Genomic DNA, 23,924 nt, shown 5'->3' on the forward strand with positions numbered 1-23,924 from the left:
TCAGCCTCTGAAATTGGATAATCAAAGAGCTGAGGCGGTGTAATTTCCAGAAAGCAGCCCATCAACACAACATAAGCTACATCGCACATACAGTTGTAATGACTCATTGTGGGACCGGCAGATCAATAACTACATCATGCTGTATTGATTTCCTGCCGACTATATCGATAAATAACATGCACTTTTGTTACGGTCACATGGATCGACTCTTATACTACCGAGCTACAGGATTTATTGCTGTGATTGACAGAAACAAAATCAATGATTGTCATATAACATGCAATCATATTTGGTGTTGCTGCTTGACGTGTCATGTGACTGGTGATGACTTCGGAAATGTTCAATATGTAAATGATATAGTTTATATAATAAGTGGGATATCTTTGAATTTTGTGTCTTGTGACATGGTTGTGATTTCGGAAATGTGAGCTACACAGATATGGTCAGGGGTGTATTTCCAAGTCTGCAGTATCAGCACGTATTTCCAAATTGGAATGACAAATTTCCCAATTCATGTAGTTCTAACCAATGAAAACCAGTGTTATAGATTTGTAGAGCTGCCGTGTATTTCACTGATAACATGACCATTAAATAGGACTAAGAAGGCTTTAACGCTTAGTTTTACACTACTGCATTGAATGCAATGTTAATATACTGATACCTCCTATTTTGAGAAAATGGGAGCTTTAACAAAAATCCCAATTTTCAAAGAAATGCGTTTTGCCCTGTATATCTGCCAAGGGCGCTTAGTTTGGTTTGTTGTTTTACACCTCACTCAGCAATATTCCAGCCACATGACTGCAGTCTGTAAATAATCAAGTCTGGACCAGACAATCCAGTGATTAATATCATGAGCACCGTTCCACGCAATTGGGATCGATGACATGCTTCAACCAAGTCAGAGAGCCTGACCGCCCGATCCCGTTAGTCGCCTTTTACGACAAGCAGTCACCTTTTATGGCAAGCATGGGTTGCTGAAGACCAATTCAACCCCAGATCTTCACGGATGGCTTAAATTGGAATCCTAGGTAGATTTTTGATGGTATACATTATATTATAAATTGGGTTTTCTTTTTATTTTGTGGTATGTCTGGGTTTGAAATTCTATGTATTTGGGTGCCAATAGGACTGTCTTGAGGGCACACTTTTAGAATCAAAGTTTTTAGATTAAAATACCCTGTGGAAATTTGTATTTGCCAACAAATACAGCAAATGCAAATAAGTAATAGTAGTGACATAATTCTTTCTTGTTAACATTGGCGCCACCATTTTCAATTCTCACTGTACAGTACTCACACGACATATGACAGGCTTTCATGCATAGACCATGCAATAAAGACAATATGCTCAGAAGACTATTGATCCATGAAGCTCCAGGTTAGAATAGGTCTTCTGAAACCCATGCATGCTAGGGCTGGGACGAGTCCTAATTTACTACCCGGGTACCTGACCCCCTAGACTAACATTTAGTCTCTGAAATCTTATATTACACAATATCCTTCTTGACACTAAAAATAAAAAAAATTCCCTCTGCATGCGGAATAGAGCTAGCTTGAGCTGGCTAGACTTGCTTTTGTATGCATATCTAGATTATTATTTTTTCATAAAATAAATATATTCCACGGTCATGGTGCAGGACTACTGACCCCCTATTACCAGACCCTACTCGGGTACACTGTAGGTTTCGAGAATTGGGAACAAAATTTCGGATTGGGAATAGTTTTACCGCAGCCCTGGCAAAAACTAATTACATACATGTATCAATCGATCTTGACTGAAGCTTTATCATTACTCAAACATATTCAAGTCAAAAGAAATGTGTGCATCGTCAGAAAGAAATGCGAACTTGTAGTGTAACCACTGAGCTATAGTGTGTTTTTGTCATTAAATAATATATCACGTGACTAACCACAGGTCTGAGTAGTTCTATGGGTACCCAGGTCCTACTCAGGACCCACCCAACCTGAGTACCCGAGTTACCTGTCCCAGCCCTAATGCTTGCCATAAAAGGCGACTGGGTTTGGGATTGGGTGGTCAGGCTTTCTGACTTGGTTGATGCATGTCATTGTATCCCAATTGCGTAGATCAATGCTCATGATGTCAATCACTGGATTGTCTAGTCCAGACTCAATTATTTACAGACAGCGGTTTAATAGCTGGAATATGTGATGACAAATTGAAATGTATTTCACAGGCAATGACACATAACAATATATTTTTATCTCGAATTCGAAAGAAGCGAGCAAACAGAAATGAATATGCATTATTTAGTGATGTGGTCTGAACTGGGGAATAGGTACGAGATATTGGCCGTTTGAAATACCGTATTTCCTCTATTAGACGCTGGGCCTCTGATAGAAGCTGGGTCAATTGTTCAGTGCAAAAAATTGAAGCCGTGCCTCTAATAGACGCGGGGTCGATCAATTGATACAATTAATGATCTCGGGACATTCGTGGTCATAGTGAAATGGGGGTATTAATAGAAGCCAGGCTTCCAGTAGACGCCGGGCCTCTAATTGACGCGGGATCAAAGGCTTGTGGGAAATAAGCCAGAGCCTCTAATAGAGGAAATACGGTAACAGGGTTCGAGATAGTAGGGTTCGACTGTACATGGAGAGTCAAAGTTAACCACATTTTCAAATCTTGTGTGTGATGAATGGAGGCTTCATTTATTTGCATCCAGACACTATACACCGGTATATGCATCCAGACACTATACACCGGTATATGCATCCAGACACTATACACCGGTATATGCATCCAGACACTATACACCGGTATATGGTCTGTGCTGCAACATATACCGAAGGTAGTGTAAAAGGCAAATAATTATTCTTTTGGCACACGTAAATTCAAAAGAGCTCACATAAACGTGTTTATAAGTGCACTGGCCATGGCCCACTTGAAGAAAGTTTATGTCTGTCCCTGCATGTTGAAACGGTTCCATTAAGGCAATGTAAATATGGTATATTGTATCATGGTAGGGATCTCAAATGTGTGCAAAAACGTAAATCTGAAGAGAAAATATTTTTTGCAGGATGGGAAGTAAAAACACTCCCTGGTGATGTTTTGTGACTGAATTCTTGGGAAGATTAGCGATGAATGAACTTCTGTGACATTTAGGGATGGTAAACATGTAACTTGGTTTGGACTCGTTTAGAATCGTTCAGGTTAGAGAATCTCTTGCCCACATATTGAAGGTGTAAATGTTCAACAGGGCTATTTGAATATTGGATTAAGTTTGGTTTATGCTGGTTTGATTTGGGTGTTTATTTCCCGTAGACAAACGCTATAAAAAAAGGGGCGTGTTCAGTTGCGAGCCTCATGGAGTATGTCGGTCACATCCCTGTGGACGTTTTGCCTATTTGGTCGCAAGTTCCGCATGTCTTGTCAGTTGAATCCTGGTCTTAGTAAACAGTGTGGCTATCCACGGCAAATGTCTCCCGTATATGAGATTGTTGGACATGTCAGGGCAATGAAAAATAAAGAGAGTTCAGTACTTGCATTGACAGATATATACAGATATATATTTGTTTCCTTACATGTTATCATGGTTATAGAATCATGGTCACTGATTGGTCTGTCAAGATGTCATGAACATCTCAGGAAGTTGTGAGGACAACGGCTTCTGTTGCTGTGTACTTCAGTCTACAGTTTGTTTGTTGTTTAACGCCACACTCAACAATATTCCAGCTATATGATGGCGGTCTGTAAATAATCAAGTCTGACCAGTCAATCCAATGATTGACATCATGAACATTGATCCATTGAATTGGGATATAATGACATGCATCAACCAAGTCAGTGAGCCGGACCTGTGAGCCTGACCAACCAACAGTCGCTTTTACGGCAAGCATGGGTTGCTCAAGACCCATTCTCTAACCAGATCTTAACAGGTTAGTGGTCCTTTTGAGTATTTTGTCTTTATTGCATGGTCTATGCATGATAGTCTGTCAAATGTTGTTTGAGTTCTGGACAGTGAGAATTGAAAATGGTGGTGCTGATGTCAACAAGAAAGAAATATGTCCGCACTAAAATTAATTTGCATTTGCTATTTTTTTTCACTTCATATAAATCGAAACGCAAATTACCACAAGGTATTTTAAAAGAAATACTTTCTTTTGAAAGTGTGCTCTCAAGGCAGTCATACTGGCACCCAAATACATGGAATTTCAAACCCAGACAAAATTCTGACCCGTTCTACCCCGAATCTTCACGGACGTCACTATACATTTAACTTCTTTGATAGGCATTTAGAAGTTGGAGTACTAAGTAAGGATAAGAATTTATGGAATTTATGAATTCACTATACAGACATCAGTAAGTGGGTATCAGTAAGTAAGGATAAGATGGTAATGTCACGCTTTGAGCGTTCACACTAAAGCATTGAGTCTTTTAAGGCCTGTGTGACCAAACTTGGTCCCTGTGACTTGTAATCGTATTTCATACACACTTGTGCTATTGATAAAAGTAATGATCTCGTGATAGTAGGAAAACATTAAGTATTATACACTCAGCTAATGTAAGGAACAATTGCCAGCAACAGTGTATCCAGGTAGTTACAAATTATAAAAAGTGCTGCTCATTGAACATGTTGTACAAAGTTTGTAAAAATATAACGCAAGGCATTAAGGTTGAATATAAAGTTTATACTCTGCTCAAGGGTGTTTCTGGTGTGACTGGCGCATTTCAATATGTCTGAATAGGCTACTTACGATAAACATTTATCAAATCTCCATTTAGGTGGAATCTACAATGACACCCCCTGTGAAGCAAACATAGAAATACACAGGTAACATAGAAGTGAGTGTGTGTGAGAGCGCTCACTGAGAGCAGTCATGTGGAAAATACTAGATGTTTGTGGTGTTAGTTACAGGGATGAGACACATGACCTAGGGTGCAACGGCTTATCACTGTCAGTCACAGTGGGCTATCAGCTCCGCTCTGCTGTCCAGCCCAGTTCATGGTCACTCATGCTGGCTCAATTGTAGAAAGACGGATTAAATCAGACCACACAGTTCAGAGAACCAGGGTTAAATATCAGGTGCAAAGGATCCACAATATTAATGGCACTGTTCCTGGTGAGATGTGTGGGTTATACTAGACAATGACATGTCAAATTTGAGACTCTTAGAAATGACATGTATACGTAAATAAATTTGTTTGTTTGTCAATTCACACCGAACTTGGCAATATTCCTGCTATGTGACAGTAAAGTATCTGATTGTGGAAAGGTTTACTATCATGACTATAGGGAAAAAGTTGTTGCAAATATGTCATGTCCATAAAATTAGAACATTGTGCCAAGAAGGTTAAATGGATGATTTGAACCACAACTATTTAGCCTTATAGCCTTCTGTTAATTTAATTGAAGCTTGTATTAAAGTTCCAACTATGTACCACAAGATTCTTCTATCTTTGTCATGTTTATTCAAAATGTTCAATCTCATTTTCGGCTAAGACCATCAAACCTGAAAAAAGGACATGACTGGTTATTCCAGCGCTCTTTGTTGTCAGATTGTGAAAACGTAATTGCCAAATATAGAATATTCAAGCATTAATAAGTGTTTTTGAAAAGATACAAGATATGGCTTGACACCCTTCCACATATAGATCAGTAATGGGGCCAGCTACGGGTTTCTTTGTTATTGAAAATCCAGGGAGCTCAACTGACGTCAACATTGAAAGTTTAATGTTCTGTTAACCAGATCTGAGATGAGTTCCTCTAAAACAGTATCACCCATGTTATTGTTACACAGTTTGGGGGGACAATGTTAAAAAAATGTAGCAGGGTGACGATTGTTTCGTGATGGGATATTAATCTCTATAATTGTGTTGTTATCTCGTTTAGATTCAGTGAAGCTTGTAGAGGAATTGATGGGTTCTACTGTTGTCGTTGGCGGACTGGGTCACATTCCAACGCAGCAGGGGCTGTTCTGGACCAGGTACCGGAATAAATTGATCTATTATCTGACTGACAGTTGAAGGGATCAACAGTGATGACTAGTTGTCTGCTATATAGCATTGGTCATACCCAGATAGCTTTGGTGCGAGTTCAAGGTTGATGACTACCTCAGACAAATCTCTATATTAGTGAGTACATATTAAATAAGGGGGCGGTCGGGTAGCCCAGTGGTTATAGCGTTGGCTCATCATGCAGAAGACCCGGGTTCGATTCCCGACATGGGTACAATGTGTGAAGCCCATTTCTGGTGTCCCCCTGCCGTGATATTGCTGGAATATTGCTAAAAGCGGCGTATAACCATACTCACTCACTCACTGTTAAATAAGGTCTTTAAGGGTATAGATGGTATGTTGGTTTAAGGCAGCACAATCACCTGTTCAGAGTTGTGTCCCTTAGCCGCATGAACCTGCTAGTTCTAACCTTGGATTTCTTCTGAATATTGGAATCAGTTTAGAGTTTAAGTCACAATTGTGGCCATCAGACCCACAGTACAATTTTCAGTCGTTGTTGAGTAAAAAAAGCATACAAAACTTGACAGACAGTTGCCCCCAATAATGGTCCACAGTCTGCACTCTACCTGTGGGGTTTATCCAGGTGGTAAATGCCTTCTACCTGTATCAGGTCTCTCTTCTTGTATTAGGGGCGGTGGGGTAGCCTAGTGGTTAAAGCGTTTACTCGTCACGCCGAAGGCCTGGGTCCAATTCCCCATATGGGTACAAATACTACAATGTGAGAAGTTCATTTCTGGTGTCCCCCGCCGTGATATTGCTGGAATATTGGTAAAAGCGGCGTAAAACCATACTCACTCACTCACTATTGCTGAAAGAGGGATAAAAACACTCACAGCTAAGCATGAAATAAGTCTTTGCTCAACAGTCATTATGTATGTAATTACGGACCATATTCAGAAAGGGATTTTCGTCAGGACAGTAGTTTTATGACAGCCTTCATTTTTGTGAGACATGAGATGCTTCTAAGCAGTATCTGAAACTCAGCAGAGTAAACTGAGAGCCTTAAGGGCCAGCACATTTAAAAAACTTTTGGCACAGTTTGAAACACTGTGGACCCAAACATATTAGCTGAAGCAGGGGGACATACTCTTGCACTATAAATTACAAGACACAACCAGTCAACCAGAGGCTTTTACTGATATCACACCGAGTTCCCAGAGACTCGTTGGTGATAGATACACTTACATTCATCAGGAAATTATCAGCTTGTAAAACATCTTTGCAGCTACATGGCATACACCATTTGAAAGGTCTAATCCTACTGTTTATAAATGTGCAAGTTATGTTTATAACATTACTTAAATAATGCTTGATAAATACCTACTTAAAAATGCACTCTGTAAGGGCCTGCTGAAATTTAAAACAGCAAAGGAACAAATCTGTCGGTCTGTGGCCTTCGGCAAATGTTCGGGCCAATGTCGATTTCGAACACTGCTTCTAAGGTGTGTCAGACATGTCTGTTATGTAATGGTCCTGTTCAGGTAATGATATAATTAGGATTGTATATCCTCTGTGTGAGATGCCTCACACAGCAGGCTATTGTTAGCGTTGCATGGAGCTTTGGTCAGACTCCTGTGTGGAGCTTGTGGAGTACTGTGGCTGACATTCCTCTCGGTAAACCAGCTGTGGCAATCATAACATTACAGTGACAATGATTTGCTGAAGGCGGAGCAAAGCAATAGAATTACCCTTCAGCTGATTCTAAGTGAATAGCTTTTGTGGAGGACATCTTTGGAGAGAGTTTGATTTGACATAGTTAGGAGCCTTGTGAAACGGGACTGCTTTAAGGTTTTGTTAGAATTTGACCACCAGTGTCGCTGATTTGTCTAAATGTCTACTCCACAAAGATTATTGACATTGAAGATTATTCTTACATGGACATCTTTCACATGGCCCTGGGGAATTCTTTTGGCACATGTCATGAAATTGTCAAAGGTCAATGGAGGAAAAGAAAGATTGTGGTTGCACTTTCTCAAAAAATATTACTGCATTTATCATTAAACTTGGTATACCTTTTCTCTAGAATAGGGCCCCTGTTTGAAGAAGTTTTGGTAAAGAAAAGTCAAAGGTCAAGGTCAGTGTTCAGTTTTTTGTTTCTGGAGCAAGGTTACCTGTAAGAGCATGACAAGTCAAGGTCATCTTGAGTTTTTGTGAAATATGCTTACCATTACTATTCCACTTCAAATATCCTTAGATTTGGTAAATGATTGGGGCCTTAAGAATGTTTTGAATATTGTTTTTGAAATGAAAGTAATTGATCGTATTTTAAGACTTTAGATGCCTTTAGGAAATGGGGCTAACGCTAACTGGGGTGCTTCTGTTACTGCAAGTATCTGCAAACATCTTTCGTTTGAACTGTATTTAATTTATATTCCTTAGTGTCTGTGGAAGGACAACCCGAGGTCATGTTGGTCATAAACATCATTTCGTGAAAACCCATGAGCATTCCTGCTGATTCAAATTCCAAGATGTATTATGACAATTTTAATCCGTCGCATCACATTTATGTCCAGGTAGATAGCTGCCATAAAGTTTGAGACACATTTCACACTTTTAGCATAGTTGGTTAACCTTATTGGCTTTCTGGGGGCGGTCGGGTAGCCTGGTGGTTAATGCGTTCGCTCGTCACGCCGAAGACCTGGGTTCGATTCCTGACATGGGTACAATGTGTGAAACCCATTTCTAGTGTCCCCTGCCGTGATAATGCTGGAATATTGCTAAAAGCGGCGTAAAACCATACTCACTCACTATTGGCTTTCTATGTACACATTTCATAACTGACATGTTATTCATTTGGAAAAAAACCACATTCTTGTCTAATTTGGAATAATAGGAAAATAATATTGCAGTATTTGTGATATGTTCTAATTTGCTAAATTGTTCTTTAAAATAATGAACATTATACAGTTTTATACACTGTGGATAAACAGTTGAATAGAAACTTGACGTTTTCCGAACTATGCCAGCAAGTGCTTTTTAACAGTCGTAGTATGACCTGACCTGACATACAGGTCCTGTAGAACCACACATCCCTGTTATTAATCTCCACTGTAGGGAGTTGGGCACAGTGTAAGTACATGTATCAGTGCTGTAAACAGATTCAGAACGCTTCTCCTGCTTGTGAAAAATACTTCGCAGTTTCAATGTTCAGGTTGACAGGTCAAAGGCTTTTTGTCATTATTAAATCTTATTTCCAAATTACCTACATAACTTGAGCAGAAAAAATTGAAAATCCCTCTGACACAGTAACATTGCTGTCATGGCCACCGGTAAAGGTACAATTCTGGGTGCCATTGCACAGAGCGATCTTAGCGCTAAGGTGATCTTAACTCCCATACCTTAACATAGACTTACGACAGTCGTAGCGCTAAGGTTGTTTTGTACGCCACCCTGGACCAGACAAACCAGTCGTTGATATTTTGTACGCCCAATGCCATGATGAATACCAATCAACCAAGTCACCGAGTTTGACCTCTGACATTATATAGGTGCCTTTTACGACCAGCAGCAGAGGGCTGGGACCTGTTCTAACCCTGTCCTCACAGGGTTATTCTTGTAAGATATTTGTTGAAAGGGTAGGGTATGTGTGGGATAGTCTGTGTCAAGGATGACCTGAGCTGCGGAGGTGTAAACAGGGCCGATATGTCTTGCCCTTATACAAAAACAAACTGATGTGAGACAGGACTATTGAGACGGAACCTGCTACTGCCTCCACCCAGGACCGTACCACACAAGTCATTCTTACCAACATTGTGTTTGCATTGATAATGCGTCGAACTTACGGTTAATGAATACACAATGCCATTTAGAAAGTGGTCAAATGTAACAAATGTTATATTTGAGAGAACACTTTCTTAGTGTACAGATTCTCGTACATTTTTTGGGTTGAGTCCCGTCCGGGAATCGAACCCACACTTGCCAGAGTGAGGCACCAGTTGTCGGACTTTCATTTTTGTGGAAGCCTTGGTGGCTGAGTGGGTTAGATCGCTGACTTTGTGTGCTGGCGATTAGGTGCCTCACTCTGGCAAGTGTTGGTTCGAATCCCGGACGGGATTCAACCCCCCAAAAAGTACAAGAATCTGTACTTTACTAAGAAAGTGTTATCCCAAATATAACATTTGAACTTACTGTCGTCTCAAATTAAAGTTGGTCCCTGCATATTCAATCCTTATTCATCATTTTCGGTTGTGTCGAACCTCGGTTAACTAGAAGTATTTACGTAGGCCCGTTCAACTTCGACACAACAGTGTTCGACGAATTCAATTGGGAATTTGGTTTGTTTGATCTTTCTTGACAAGTGAAAATACCAATGTTCCTTACTATATGTTTTGATAATTCTGTCAGTTATGAATTAAGATTATATACACACTCAGTATTCTCATATTTTGAAAATGGAAAAGGCAGATTCTTTGTGATTTCCATCAAGTTGTCAAGAAGAGCAGGCCAGGTATGGTCCCTCCGAGGTAATACAATGGATTGTCTTTGTTGTTGTGCTGGTGTGAATGTTCTATCATGGCTGAGGTACACAAGGAAGGTCCGTCCAGTTTCACTTCTTTTCACCTGACTCGCCACAGGTACGCATACCTGCTGATCTCGTCAGGCTTGTTTTACCTGTACTGTCACCCTGAAGCCTGCCCCTCGTTAAGGTGCCTGGTTGGCCCAGGTACGGGCCGTGGCAGTTGACAGAGGTAATTTGCAATGTAAACTAATCTACTGTGTGCTTTCATATACCAGCCAGATTTAATTACCACTTGTGCAGATCATAGGCTTGTGTTGTGGTGCAAACTGTAGCTTTTGTACTCCATTCAAGAGTCTAATGTTTATGCATGTGCAGCTGTTTGCTGACACGTACGGTGAAGCTGTTCAGTCATGAAAATGATGAACAATAATCCTCTCTGGGTTGTTGTTTACTGTGAATGTCACCTTCTGATTGTCAGACCAGGGTTAGAAAATAATTTATAAGTCATAGTCCACAAGGAAGTGTCGCTTGTCCACAAGAATGATCTACTACAGAGTTGCCATCTACGTAATGGTACAAGTGGTAGTCCACAAGGAAATGTCACTGGTCCTGCTACAGACTTACCATCTACCTAATGGTAAGAGTGGTAGTCCACAAGGAAATGACACAAGTCCTTCTACAGTTGCCATCTATCTAAAGGTAAAAGTGGTAGTCCACAAGGAAAAGTCACTAGTCCTGCTACAGTTGCCATCTATCTAATGGTAAAAGTGGCAGTCCACAAGGAAATGACACAAGTCCTTCCACAATTTTATAGTCCTGGACTAGTAGACATGTGGGAATTTCTTACCCTGCTTGCCAGAAGTAATGGTCTGCAACTTAAGTCCTAGTCCAAAGCCGATGAGGCTTGGAGAAAATGTCTTCTTGTCAAGTAACATCAGATTAAACCAGTCCAAACACTAAAATTAAATCTACAGAGAAGAATGTAAAGTCTGAGTAAAATCATAAGTTTTTGGCAAAGACTGTAGGGAGCGTCATTCCAGCATTAAAGCCAAGAATAGAGGAAAGTCCCTACCAAGACATATTACTGTGTTCTGTAACTTTCTTGCAGACCTGTAAAGAACTTTCGTAGATTAGGTCTTCAGCAACCCATGCTTCCTGTTAAGGCTTAGTATGCTTGTCGTAAGAGGCGACTAATGGGATCGGGTGGTCAGGATCGCTGACTTGGTTGATGCATGTCATTGTATCCCAATTTCGTAGATCGATGCTCATGATGTAAATCACTGAATTGTCTGGTCTGGACTCGATTATTAACAGACCGCCGTCATATATCTTGAATATTGCTGAGTGTGGCGTTAAACAACAAACAAAACAAACAAAACTTTTTTCTTGGCATGACAGTACACTAAACATTCCTTAAAATATAGTGGTCATAAAATTGACGAGCACAAACATGGATTTGAACCACAGACCTGATCTAATCTGAGGGAACACCAAAGAGGTTAATTTAATGGCGTCCCAAGCTGTCAAGGTGAGGATGTCACCTGTGGGATGGCTTCACACCCTGACAGTATCACACCTACATAGAATGCTGGGGAAATCGGAATGTAGACGACGTCCCCTCTGCTTGTGCATATTGGTCCTAGGAACATTTATTCTTGATCTTGTACTTCTGACTGTTGTAAGTCCCACACTCTATAGTGAGTGAGTGAGTGTGGTTTTACGCCGCTTTTAGCAATATTCCAGCAATACCACGGCGGGGGATACCAGAAATTGGCTTCACACATTGTACCCATGTCGGGAATCGAACCCGGATCTTCGGCGAGACGAGCGAATGCTTTAACCACTAGGCTACCCGACCCCCCCCCCCCCCCCCCTCCACTGGATTGCCTGGTCCAGACGTGATTATTTGCAGACCGCCTTCATTAAGCTGAGGAATATTGCTGAGTGTGGCATTAAACAACAAACAAACAAACCCAGTGACATCATTGTGTTGTATTTTCCACCACTGTAACCATGGTAACCTCTTCCACATTGGTTGGCTTCATGTCAAGTACTTATCATTGCATGGGATTTGACCACGGTCGATCCACAGCCAGTACAGTAACCAGTACTTGGAAGTAGACCTAGCAATCCATTAATAGGCCTATCTTGCAGACTCTTATGGAGTCCTTTGAAAGAGAGACGGGCTGACTGCGAAGTTTGATGCCTCGTTAATATTGCAAAGGCTTGTTTGATATCGGGACATTGAATCTGATACAAGGTAGGATCCCTAGCAACAATGAAGACTCACTCATTAGCACAGAGGTAGATCCGTGATTGAAGACAAACTGATTCATCAGCATGTTTACATTTTCAAATTGATAAATAACCTTAGTGAGAGTCCACAGTAATGATTTACTTTTATTAAAAGACAGAATGTTGTCCATGGTCTTGGATGCCCAGGTGAGGTGAGGTGAAATTTGGTTTAATGTTGCGTCCAAGATTATTGCACTTATATAGCGACGTGCATGCAAGTGTATGTGTGTGTGTGGCTGCTTGTACTAGTCCGGACTGATGCAGATTTATTGTGCTAGCTCACTGAGATACCATGTCGCAGTTTAACATGAATACCCCACTCAGACACAGTATACTGACTCCAAGCCGACCAGTCCTTCTTTTGGCCCCTTAATGCCAAGTGCCAGACAGGGTAACAACAAGTACCATCTTTTAACATCTTTTTGTATGACGCTGTCGGGGATCGAACCCCTGACCATCCGCTCTCCGGGCGGACACTCTACCACAAGACCACAGAGGCGGTCCTTGGATGCCCAGGTGTAGATGTTGTGGTTAGTGCCATGTGTGGAACTAGGACATTGTTGTGAGGTACCTGGGTTATCATTGAGTGCCAGACATATATATCACCCAGCAGTGAGTGGGTACCAGGTAGGATGAGATGGCATTGTGGTTGTTTACTTTCTAGCACCTAACGGGGGGCAAGGGTGGCCCAGTTGTCTAAGGTGCCGCGATTCGCTGGGTGGAGTTGCGTCCCCTGAGCACGCCAGAAACCTAAGATTGTGAGTTCGAATCCCGGTTAGCCCTGATTATGTTTCTGGGTTTGTCAGTGCCATACCTGTACTCATGGGTTTCACCGAAGTGGTAAACGTCTGTGACCTGCATCACTTCAGGCTTTCCTCCCACATTAGGCTGATATGCTGAGATATAACTGGAATAATGTTAAAAGCGGTATTAAACCCAACTCACTCACTCTAGCACCTAACAGTCAGCTTCGGTTGGGTGATCCCCAGGGAGCTGTGAATGATTGTTGAGTGCAAACTGATCCAGTGACCGGGGTAATAATAGCACTTTGAGCATGCCCCTGTGTGGTGTGGAAATATGTGCTGTATAAAAGGCCTACTGTTACTGCTAATACTATATCAAAAAATTTGAGGTGACAAATTTGGTTTTGAAAGCCTGAGTCAAGTTGGTGTCTTCTTAAACCATGCACACCATATTGCAGGGATTTGGACAGGTAACTTACACCTGGAAAACAATTGGGGGATTTAAACGAATAGATTTTGGCATCTAAGGGATGTAACTCTGCACAGTCATTGCCATTGCCCTTAGTTCAGACGCAAGCTCTGGTTGACAAGTTCCACTGTCCACTGCACTGAAGACAACTAACTGTCACCCTTACAATGTCCGTCTCTGGCTAATCTTCATTTCAGAGAGTGGCATCAGGACATTGCTGTGTCAAGGTCAGTAATGATGCAAAAATTATGACCTCACTGCATCAGATGATGCAAGATGTCAAACACAAATTAATCTCTTGTCATAAACAAAACATGCACTTATTACAAGAATATTTGTCAACATGTTCAACTTGCCAGTATGTGTATTACAGAAAGAAGCAGGATGACTTGCTACAAAGCAAGCTCCTTGTCACTGCATGACACCCTATTACTCTCCAAGATAAGATTGTAGAGACTAAAGTGTTGCTGTTAGGAGTTGTGTTGTGAGGCTTAGAACCAATTCAGTCTCAGACACAGGAAGCAGGTTTCACTTAGAAAAAGGTTCAAGTCATTTGACATATGAAATGGTGGTTGAAAGAATTTTATGTCTCATATTATTTAGAAAAAGACATGACAATTGTGTCAAAATATCTTTGTCAGGTACCACAGTCAGATTGTGGACTTCATTCAAGAATGTCAGTGAACCAAGATCAGCATTGTTTTGGAAAATGGTTGTCTTCTTTTTTTAAAATCTTCTAAATTTTTGTGAGTGGGTAAGAACGGGTGGTCCAGTTGTCTAAGGCACAGTTGTTTTCTGTGCAGAGCTGCATTCCTTTGATCTGCTACAAACGTGTGGTCATGGCTTCGAATCCCAGATTTGCGCGATTATGTTTCTAGGTTTGTCAGCACCATACCTGTGCTCATGGGTTTCACCAAAGTGGTAAATGTCTGAGACCTGCATCACCTCTGGTTTCCTCCCACATAAGCTGACCTGCCGTGATATAACTGGAATACTGTTCAAAGCTGTGTGAAGCCCAACTCACTCACACATTCACTCACTCCCGCACTGATAGGTTGAAGGGCTAAACTAGAATCAACACTTGTCTTTTCTTCACTGACAGGAAAACATCAGTTCTGAATTTAAACATGTTAAACAACTCACAATTTATCAACAACTGAAATTATAAACATGATCAGTCAGAAGAAATACCTCTTTGTCAATAATCAGATATTATTCTCTTGAACACAACCAACAACAGAAAATAACATCCATATCTTGGGGAAGATCATGTCAGATTCACAATAGCATTTTCCTGACAACTAATATCAACCAAACAAGTCTGACTTGTCTTGTTGAAGGAGCTCCGTGGTATGTTTGTTGGTGTTGGGGAAGTTGGTGGAAGTCAACCAGACTTGAGCCACGTAATCCTCATCCTGATGGTTGTAAATCTCCTCTCAGATCTGGGTTTCAAACCTTCATCAAAGTGCGTTTGCTTTTGCTCTTTTGTGTCAAATGTGACACTTCGAGATCAGTGGATAATGTTTTTTCTGTCTGTCAACATTTCGTCAATTTGTTCTTGACTTGTGGGTTTTGACAGATTGTGACAGGAATTATATGTCATGGATTGAGAGATTGTCAAAGATTACACCATGAATGCAAAGACTGGCTTTGGCAGCCTCTGCTATAGGACGTTACAGGGTGTATTTTAACTTTTAAAGTGGTGTTCATGACCATGAGGTATCCTTGATAGTACATTCAAATAGAAATATATTTTTTGTCAACCTGATAATCCTGTGAAGAAATTGTTGTTTGAAGCGCACTCAGCAATATTGCACCTCTATCACGGTTGATATCGAGTCTGGGTCAAACGGAAATTGACACCAGCATTGTCAGAGTGTACGATGGCACATAATCAACCAAGTAACATGACCACCTGATCCAATTTAGTTAAAAGACAATAGAGTGTCGGGGACCTTTCTCACCTACATCCTACATGGTTGCATGTGAATCCCATTCTCGCGTCACCTGCCGTGAAATACCTGGAATAGAACTTTGGACCCGCTCATGAGATATTGAACCATTTTCACCTTGAAATGTCCTTCAAGACATGTCTCAGGACTATTTGAAGAATTCATTTTACATTTCCTGTCACTATTTCTCAGTTTCATTATTTCCCAGAAGACTTTCCAACAGAATAGTGATTGCCATTTATGGAAAATTCACGTTATTTTCAAAGTTCATTTTGTGTTATGCACACTCAACTTTGAATGTGTATGTTACATAAGGCAACAAAAAACATGCTTGTGTTTCCAGAAACCTCACCTTATGAATCAACCATTCTTTTGCAAATGATCTACCTTCAAGTTTTATCCGTTCGTATTCATGTGCTATTTCTGCTAGTCACGGGCCAAACACGAGCAGACATACACGAACACACGTCCTATAACCTTGTGAGAACCCATGCAATGGGTTACAGTGAACCAAACCCCTTACTCAGCAACCTGCATGTTCAATCTTAAAGTGCACACGTCCAAGGTGTTGTTCAAATACTATTTACCTGCTAGAAAGACTTGGACAGCCCCAACAGTTTTACTTTGCACAAAAACCGCCGACCTATCTGTCAACTGCAAATATGAAAGTGTATGTCTGTACACTGCTATTCACCCTTCAACATTATCAGTGTTTTCACAGGCTATTAAGCCAAGTGTGGAATGTGCTCGGAGTGTTTGCTCAGACGAGGCAGGCCCGTTTACTGTGGAAGCTCCATGGCTTACCTGTAAGGATTTGTCTATAAGAACGTAAATTAACCAATTAACCTGTCAGTTAACACAACTTTTTATTAGCCGGCTCTATTAGATATGGTATTTTGACTTTAAGCATGGAGGACTTGATGTTATTGTCACCCGACATGCAGACAGTCATCATGATTGATGTGGATGGGAGTTACGAAATTTTTTATTTTCAGGGGCTTGCTCAACAACACGATCTCAGCATTAGATAAATTTATCTTGGATTCTAAACTAACTGCTCTTGGCAGTCGAATTGAGACAAAAAAAAATTATTTTGATTTAGTTAAAGTTCTTATTTTTCTACATATTGAGGTATTTAATATTGCATTCAGTGCAATAATGTAAGACGAAGCTTAAAAGCCTCTTCATCTTTATAAGGGGTGGTCAGGTAGAATAGTGGTTAAAGCGTTCACTTGTCACGCCAAAGACCCAGGTTCGATTCCCGACATGGGTACAATGTACGAAGGGCATTTCTGGTGTCCCCTGCCGTGATATTGCTGGAATATTGCTAAAAGTAGCATAAAACCTCACTCACTCACTCACTCACTCAGTGATAAACAAGTTATCTTTAAAAAGTCATAACATTGGATATAACTATATTATATTGAATTGGGAATTTTTAATTCCTTTTGGGGAATTTTGACTGACATTTACTGAGGAATTGGGGTCGAATACCTGCCTCTGAGCAGGTCCAGATAAACCACTGGACTATGACTGGTGTATCTGCTATGCTTTATCAGGGCTTCAGAAATTTGTTTCAGCCATTTGAGTATTTCCCATGTTATCATTCACATTGGGTATTGATAGTTTTCTTTGGGTATTCATTGTATTTTTACTCCCTTGGGTCCAGTCTATTGGGTATTTTACACCAATGAGTAGCCAACTTTGAAGAGTCACAATAGATCTGAAAATCTCCAAGCATCTGAGACTCTCCATGCATCTGAGACCTACTATAGATCTGAGAATCTTCACAGATCTGAGACCTACTATAGATCTGAGAATCTTCACAGATCTGAGACCTACCATAGATCTGAGAATCTTCACAGATCTGAGACCTACCATAGATCTGAGAATCTTCACAGATCTGAGACCTACCATAGATCTGAGAATCTTCACAGATCTGAAACCTACCATACATCTGAGAATCTACATGGATCTGAAACTCACAATGGATTTGAGACTCACCAAAGATCGTGACTCACCATAGATCTGAGAATCTCCATGGATCTGAGACTCACCATGAATCTGAGACTCACCTTGGGTCTGAGACTCACCATGAATCTGAGACTCACCATGGATCTGAGACTCACCAAAGATCAGTGACTCACCATAGATCTGAGAATCTCCATGCATCTGAAACTCACCATGGATCTGAGACTGACAATGGATCTGAGACTCACCATGGATCGGTGACCTACCATGGATCTGGGATCTCCACTGATCTGAGAATCTCCATGAATCTGAACTCAACCTGGTTTAATACGAAATTACTTATGAATGTTTCCCCATAACTGCATCAGTAGTGAGTGTTTCAGGAGAGAGCTGCACCTGTCTGATGGAGCGATGTGTCACTCTGCACTGTCAACATGCAGGTCGTCATGCCTCAATATTGTTGCCTGTTAACTTGTCAAAAATAAGTTGATCCATGAAGGAATACTGTGGTGTACTTTTAAGCAAGCAGGATATTTGTTGAGAATGATCAGGTTTGTTATCTGAAGGGGTTTAGGGGATGTATAACTTTTTGTCATTTCAGTTTATCTTGAGTTAGTGATAAGTAGAGGTGTATCAATACAATTGAAAGAGATATTACTTGTTTTGAAATGAAGTGGTCGAGGTACCACGTCCCTGTCAACATTCTGGCTCAACAATAGGTCCCCAGTACCTATGCTAGTTCTAAGAGGCCACAAAATGGATGGGATGGTAAGGCTCACTGACTCGGTTGTTTGGTCGTCATAGGACCAGTGCTCATGATATCAACCACTGGTTGTCTGGTCCAGTTTTGATTATTTCCAGGCTGCCGTCATATATGAAGTATAAGCAATAAGAAAACAAGGTACAATGTGAATTAAGTTTGTGATGGTTGAAGACAGTCATTTCTTTCTGAGTGAGATTTAGTCCGTCAATTTTTCTTACATTATTCAAACCTGAATGCAGTTCATGCACGAGGTTGTCTCTATGTGCAAACATTTCAGAACATTTTTATATGGACATTTATTAGGTTACAAGACTGAAAATAATTTTGCTAGATTCAGAATTAGTGGCTGAAGTCTCAGAATGGAGCTCATGATCTTCCAGACTTGTTCAAATACTGTGTGACCATTATTCCCAGTTGCCTTGTGTCCTGCCTTAACAGTGATGACTAGACTAACATGTTGTCTGTAAAATCCTAAACAATCAATTTGTTTATTTTTTTCAAACTCTAATGTTGACTTGTTTTGAGTAAGTTATGCAGATGTTCTGCACTCATGGTGTAGTGATCATGGGGATCGGAGAGTTACGTGCCCTTGAATATTTCAGTTACATCATACGCGGTCAGTTTTTGGCATCAGTAGTTGCCAACTACAAACAAACAAACTACTTCCACATCCAGCCATGTACATACAGATAACTGGAGCCTTTGTTTTGAGTGTTTTGTTTTTTATGTTTCCAGATGACGGCAGAGGTTGTACCAGTGTCGCAGCTGTCGTCCTGCAATGATGAGGACTTCGATAAAGTCATCAAGGAAATGTCGCTCAAGGTAAATCAGCAATCATGTACCATTCTTCATCTACTCATCTGTGGTGAGCTGTGTCCATGTTGTGGGTTCACCAAAGTGACAGGCTGTGATATAGCTGAGTTACTGTTGGTGTGAAAGTAAACTATCTCACTCTTCGGGGATGCCTGAAATGGGCTTCGGGGGGCACAGGGTGCCAAGTCGTCTAAAGCGCCACAATTTGCTGTGCAGAGCTGTGTCCTTGGGCACGCCAGAAACCTATGATTGTGGGTTTGAATCCCAGTTCACCCCGATTATGTTTCTAGGTTTGTCAGCACAATACTTGTGCTTGTGGGTAAATGTCTGAGACCTGCATCACTTCAAGCTTTCCTCCCACATTAAGCTGACATGCCGTGATATAATTGGAATACTCTTAAAAGCAGCGTTAAACCCAACTCACTCACTCACTGAAATGGGCTTCACACATTGTACCCATATGGGGAATAGAACTCAGCCTTTCAGCTTGACGAGTGACTGCTTTAACCACCAGACTACCCCACCTCCCCCAAAATCCTTCACAAAGATGCTTTTGTTTGATGGAGTATTGTCAGACCTGTTAATTCCCCACCTCCTCACTTGTGGAATTAGGATATGATACATTAAACTCCACTGCTCCCTGATGTTTAAAAAGTGATTTCAGGCTGTAAATTGGCTGAAGTGCTCCTAACTTGCACCATTTAAACACTAAGAGCATGAGCTGTATAATGGTGAAATCACCATCACCACAATCTGTTGATTCTGGAAGTAGAATCTACACATTCAACTCATTTCTCTGACTAAAACCATGTTATGGTTGATATATTCTCTATAATTTTGCATAATGATAAATAGTTTCGTCAGTTTTACTTGTTTAAATTTTGTTCAGAATCTGCTGCTACAACATGTGCTCCCATGAAGATCCGGGGTAGAATAGGTCTTCAGCAACCCATGCTTGCCGTAAAAGGTGACTATGTTTGTCGTAAGAGACAACTAACGGGATCGGGTGGTCAAGCTCGCTGACTTGGTTGATACATGTCATCAATCCCAATTGCGTGGATCGATGCTCATGATGTCAATCACTGGATTATCTGGTCCAGACTCGATTATTTTACAGACCGCCGTCATATAGCTGGAATATTGCTGAGTGCGGCGTTAAACAACAAACCAACAAACAAACAAAAGTTATCCAGAGATAGCTGACTGTGTGCTGATCCCATTCATTTAATGCCGTAATCTGGGTGACATTGCTCGAAGCCTGTCCTGGCTGAGACTATAAACGTTGTGACCAGCTGCTCCAGCGTGACATGATATACCTACTCGCCTGGTCGTGAGTCACATAGTGGTGTATCCATCGGGTCATCACACCAGCCTTCTCTCTTCCCACACGGGCACTTGTCACTTTGCAAGCCTTCAAACATTCAAATTTTATTGCTGTAGACCTTTAGCCTCTTAGTCACTTAAACTGTGTCGGATTATGGGATGGAATAGGTCACCAATACCTCATGCTTGAGGTAAGAGCAGCTGAAACTGAGACATGGATGGTTGTCATCGTTGGTTGTCATCGTATCGGTGGTGTGGATTGACGATTGTTGTCATGCTCATCTCTAGTTTAACTAGCGTAGACTCGCTCACTTACTCACTCACTCACTCACTCACTCACTCCAAAGATCATATCCACTATTAATGTCGTATTTGTTTTGTAACATTCACCGAATATCAGTATAAGTAAGCCAAGTTAGTTTTGAAATGTTCGACACATATCATTTTCAGCAAGTCCTGTTTGTTTTTAAATATTTACCAAATATCAGCATCAATAAGCCATGTTTTGTTTGAAATGTTCACCAAGTATCAATTTCACCCCTGCTTGTTTTTAAACATTCATGAAATATCAGTAATCCCTGTTTGTTTGAAAAGATACCAAACCGTAGCATCAGTAGACCCGATATATTTTGAATCACTTATCATGGAAAGCCCACCACAATTTTTTTCTAAAAGCCTAGGCAAGTCTAGATCAAACTGAACCAGGTCTACAGCAGAAGCAATATTCCAGCAATATCAAGGCGGAGGAAACCAGAAATGGGCTTCACACATTGTACCCATGTCGGGAATCGAACCCGGGTCTTGGGCCCAAGAAGCAGAAAGATTTTTGAAGAAAAGAATTACAATTAGTTCAATGAAATGTTTTCACAGACTAAGTGGTGGTCTACGTATGATGAGATGACCCTTTTAACCAGCCACTGTATTTTTTCAGGGCAATGTGACATGCTTCAATTAATCAAAGAATGTTGTCATTGCTGGAAAAGGGGGTGGTGGGGTAGCCTATTGGTTAAAGCGTTCGCTTGTCATATGAAGACCCAGGTTTGATTCTCCACATCGGTACAATGTGTGAAGCCCATTAATATTGCTGGAATATTGCTAAAAGTGGTGTAAAAACATGCACTCACTCACTCACTCACATGTCATTGTATCTCTTTTGCGTAGATCAGTGCTCATGACATCAATCACTGGATTGTCTGGTTCAGACTGGATTATTTACATATCGCCGTCATATAGCTGGAATATTGCTGAGTGTGATTTTAAACAACAAAGGTCTGTTGGTGTTATTAAGCAGATATAACAGGATTAAAATGGATGGTTTTATTCAGACTACCAAAATTAAAAAATAGGGGAACTAGATCTGTGTGTGTTCAAGCCTTAATGGCTTCAATCCTTATTTGAACACAGCTTGTAAGTAAACAGCTGAACTCGGAAAACAGCAACTGACAAGTGCTGAAAGTCACCATCGGCTTAGACACCCTAGAAACAACATTAACATTGTCTGAAGTCTAAGATTCTCTTTTGCAAACACATTGTATCACCCATCTGATCTCGAACAAAGGACATCTCCGTGCTGTGTTCACACTTGACTTGGGAGTGTCACCAGCATGGAAGATGGGTGCAGGTATGTCGGTGCTCCCTTTGAACTGTTTTTCTTATGACCCAGTGAGATGGGCTTAGTATGTGGAGCAGACTTTATAGACCGAATACTCAGGCCTCAGCTGGCCTCAGCTGGCAGAGGCAGGCAGGCTGCAGCACATAGGTGTTTGATATCTGGCTACTTGACTGGCCAATCACTGTCTTATAAAAACCCGTGCATTAGTCTTTGTGAGCGGAAACTCGTAATGATAAATTCAATAGATGTCTCAGTCACTGGTTGTATAGGATTTTAGAAACTGAAAGTTTTTTTGTGCATCTCGATGATGTGGAGTAAAAGCACATTCTTGTTGTAAAATCCTGTACACTCTGCTAGTGACACATGTAGCTCATAGTACCGGTGACTATAAGATGTTAAAGGATGGTACATTTTGTTTCCCTGCCTGTTCAAGATTTCTAGTCTGGCACTGAACTTGATACGAGAAAGTTTGTACTGGCATTGACTCGAGAAATCTTGTATTGGCGTTGTCTTTAGAAATCTTGTATTGGCGTTGCCTCCATAAATCTTGTTCAGGCGTTGTCTCTAGAAATCTTGTATTGGCGTTGTCTCCATAAATCTTGTTCTGGCGTTGTCTCTAGAAATCTTGTACTGGCGTTGTCTCCATAAATCTTGTTCTGGCGTTGTCTCTAGAAATCTTGTACTGGCGTTGTCTCCATAAATCTTGTTCTGGCGTTGTCTCCATAAATCTTGTTCTGGCGTTGACTCTAGAAATCTTGTACTGGTGTTGTCTCTAGAAATCTTGTACTGGCGTTGTCTCCATAAATCTTGTATTGGCGTTTACTCGAGAAATCTTGTATTGGCATTATCTCGAGAAATCTTATATCAGCATTGACTTGAGAAATCTTGTACTGGCGTTGACATATTTTGTTGCGACCATATTGCTAGGCCTGTAGTTTTGGGCTACGTTTGAGAGAGCATGACTGGACCAGGTGGACTTGGCCAACCTGTGGGTTTGCTCTGAGGGCTTGACCTCACAGATGTGCTTACCTTGAGTCCATCTGTGAGCAGAGTGGTCAACAGATAGCACTATCGGCGTATCATGCAGACACACGCTAATTATGCAAACATCAGAAATGTAGAAGACCCTACATAATGAAACATGAAATATATTTTGCTCTTCCTAAAGTGACTTTTTCTTGTGATTTTGTAGAATTCAGTGATAAAATGGTAACAGTCTGGATGATCCCAGTATCTTATATTTTAAATCACATCAGGCCCCAAGCAAAATATTATTTGCCTGTTACTTTTACTTTTATGTCTTATAAAGTGTAAATATATATTTTGTAGAAATTTTGTTTTTACTATAACTATTGCTATACCAGCTTCCGACCCGTGAAGATCTGGGAGAGAATAGGTCCTCAGCAACCCATCCTTGCCATAAAAGGCGACTATGCTTGTCGTATGAGGTGACTAACTGGATCGTGTGGTCAGACTCGCTGACTTGGTTGATGCATGTCATCGATCCCAATTGCGTAGATTCGATGCTCATGATGTCAGTCACTGGAT

The 23,924-nt window shown here is 40.9% G+C and overlaps 1 protein-coding gene across 2 annotated transcripts in view; it reads left to right on the forward strand.

The window, feature by feature from the left end:
• The window catches only part of LOC139444638 (uncharacterized), a 121,521-nt gene that overhangs the window by 5,232 nt on the left and 92,365 nt on the right, over positions 1–23,924 (forward strand). For both annotated transcript variants that reach the window (XM_071225557.1, XM_071225558.1), the window contains exon 2: positions 19,364–19,450. In XM_071225557.1, coding sequence (XP_071081658.1) covers positions 19,364–19,450 — 87 coding nt within the window. The remainder of the gene's footprint in view (positions 1–19,363; positions 19,451–23,924) is intronic.

Source organism: Haliotis cracherodii, unplaced genomic scaffold (assembly GCF_022045235.1).
Source record: "Haliotis cracherodii isolate W230 unplaced genomic scaffold, xgHalCrac1.p SCAF_6, whole genome shotgun sequence".
Classification (NCBI taxonomy): Eukaryota; Metazoa; Mollusca; class Gastropoda; order Lepetellida; family Haliotidae; genus Haliotis; species Haliotis cracherodii.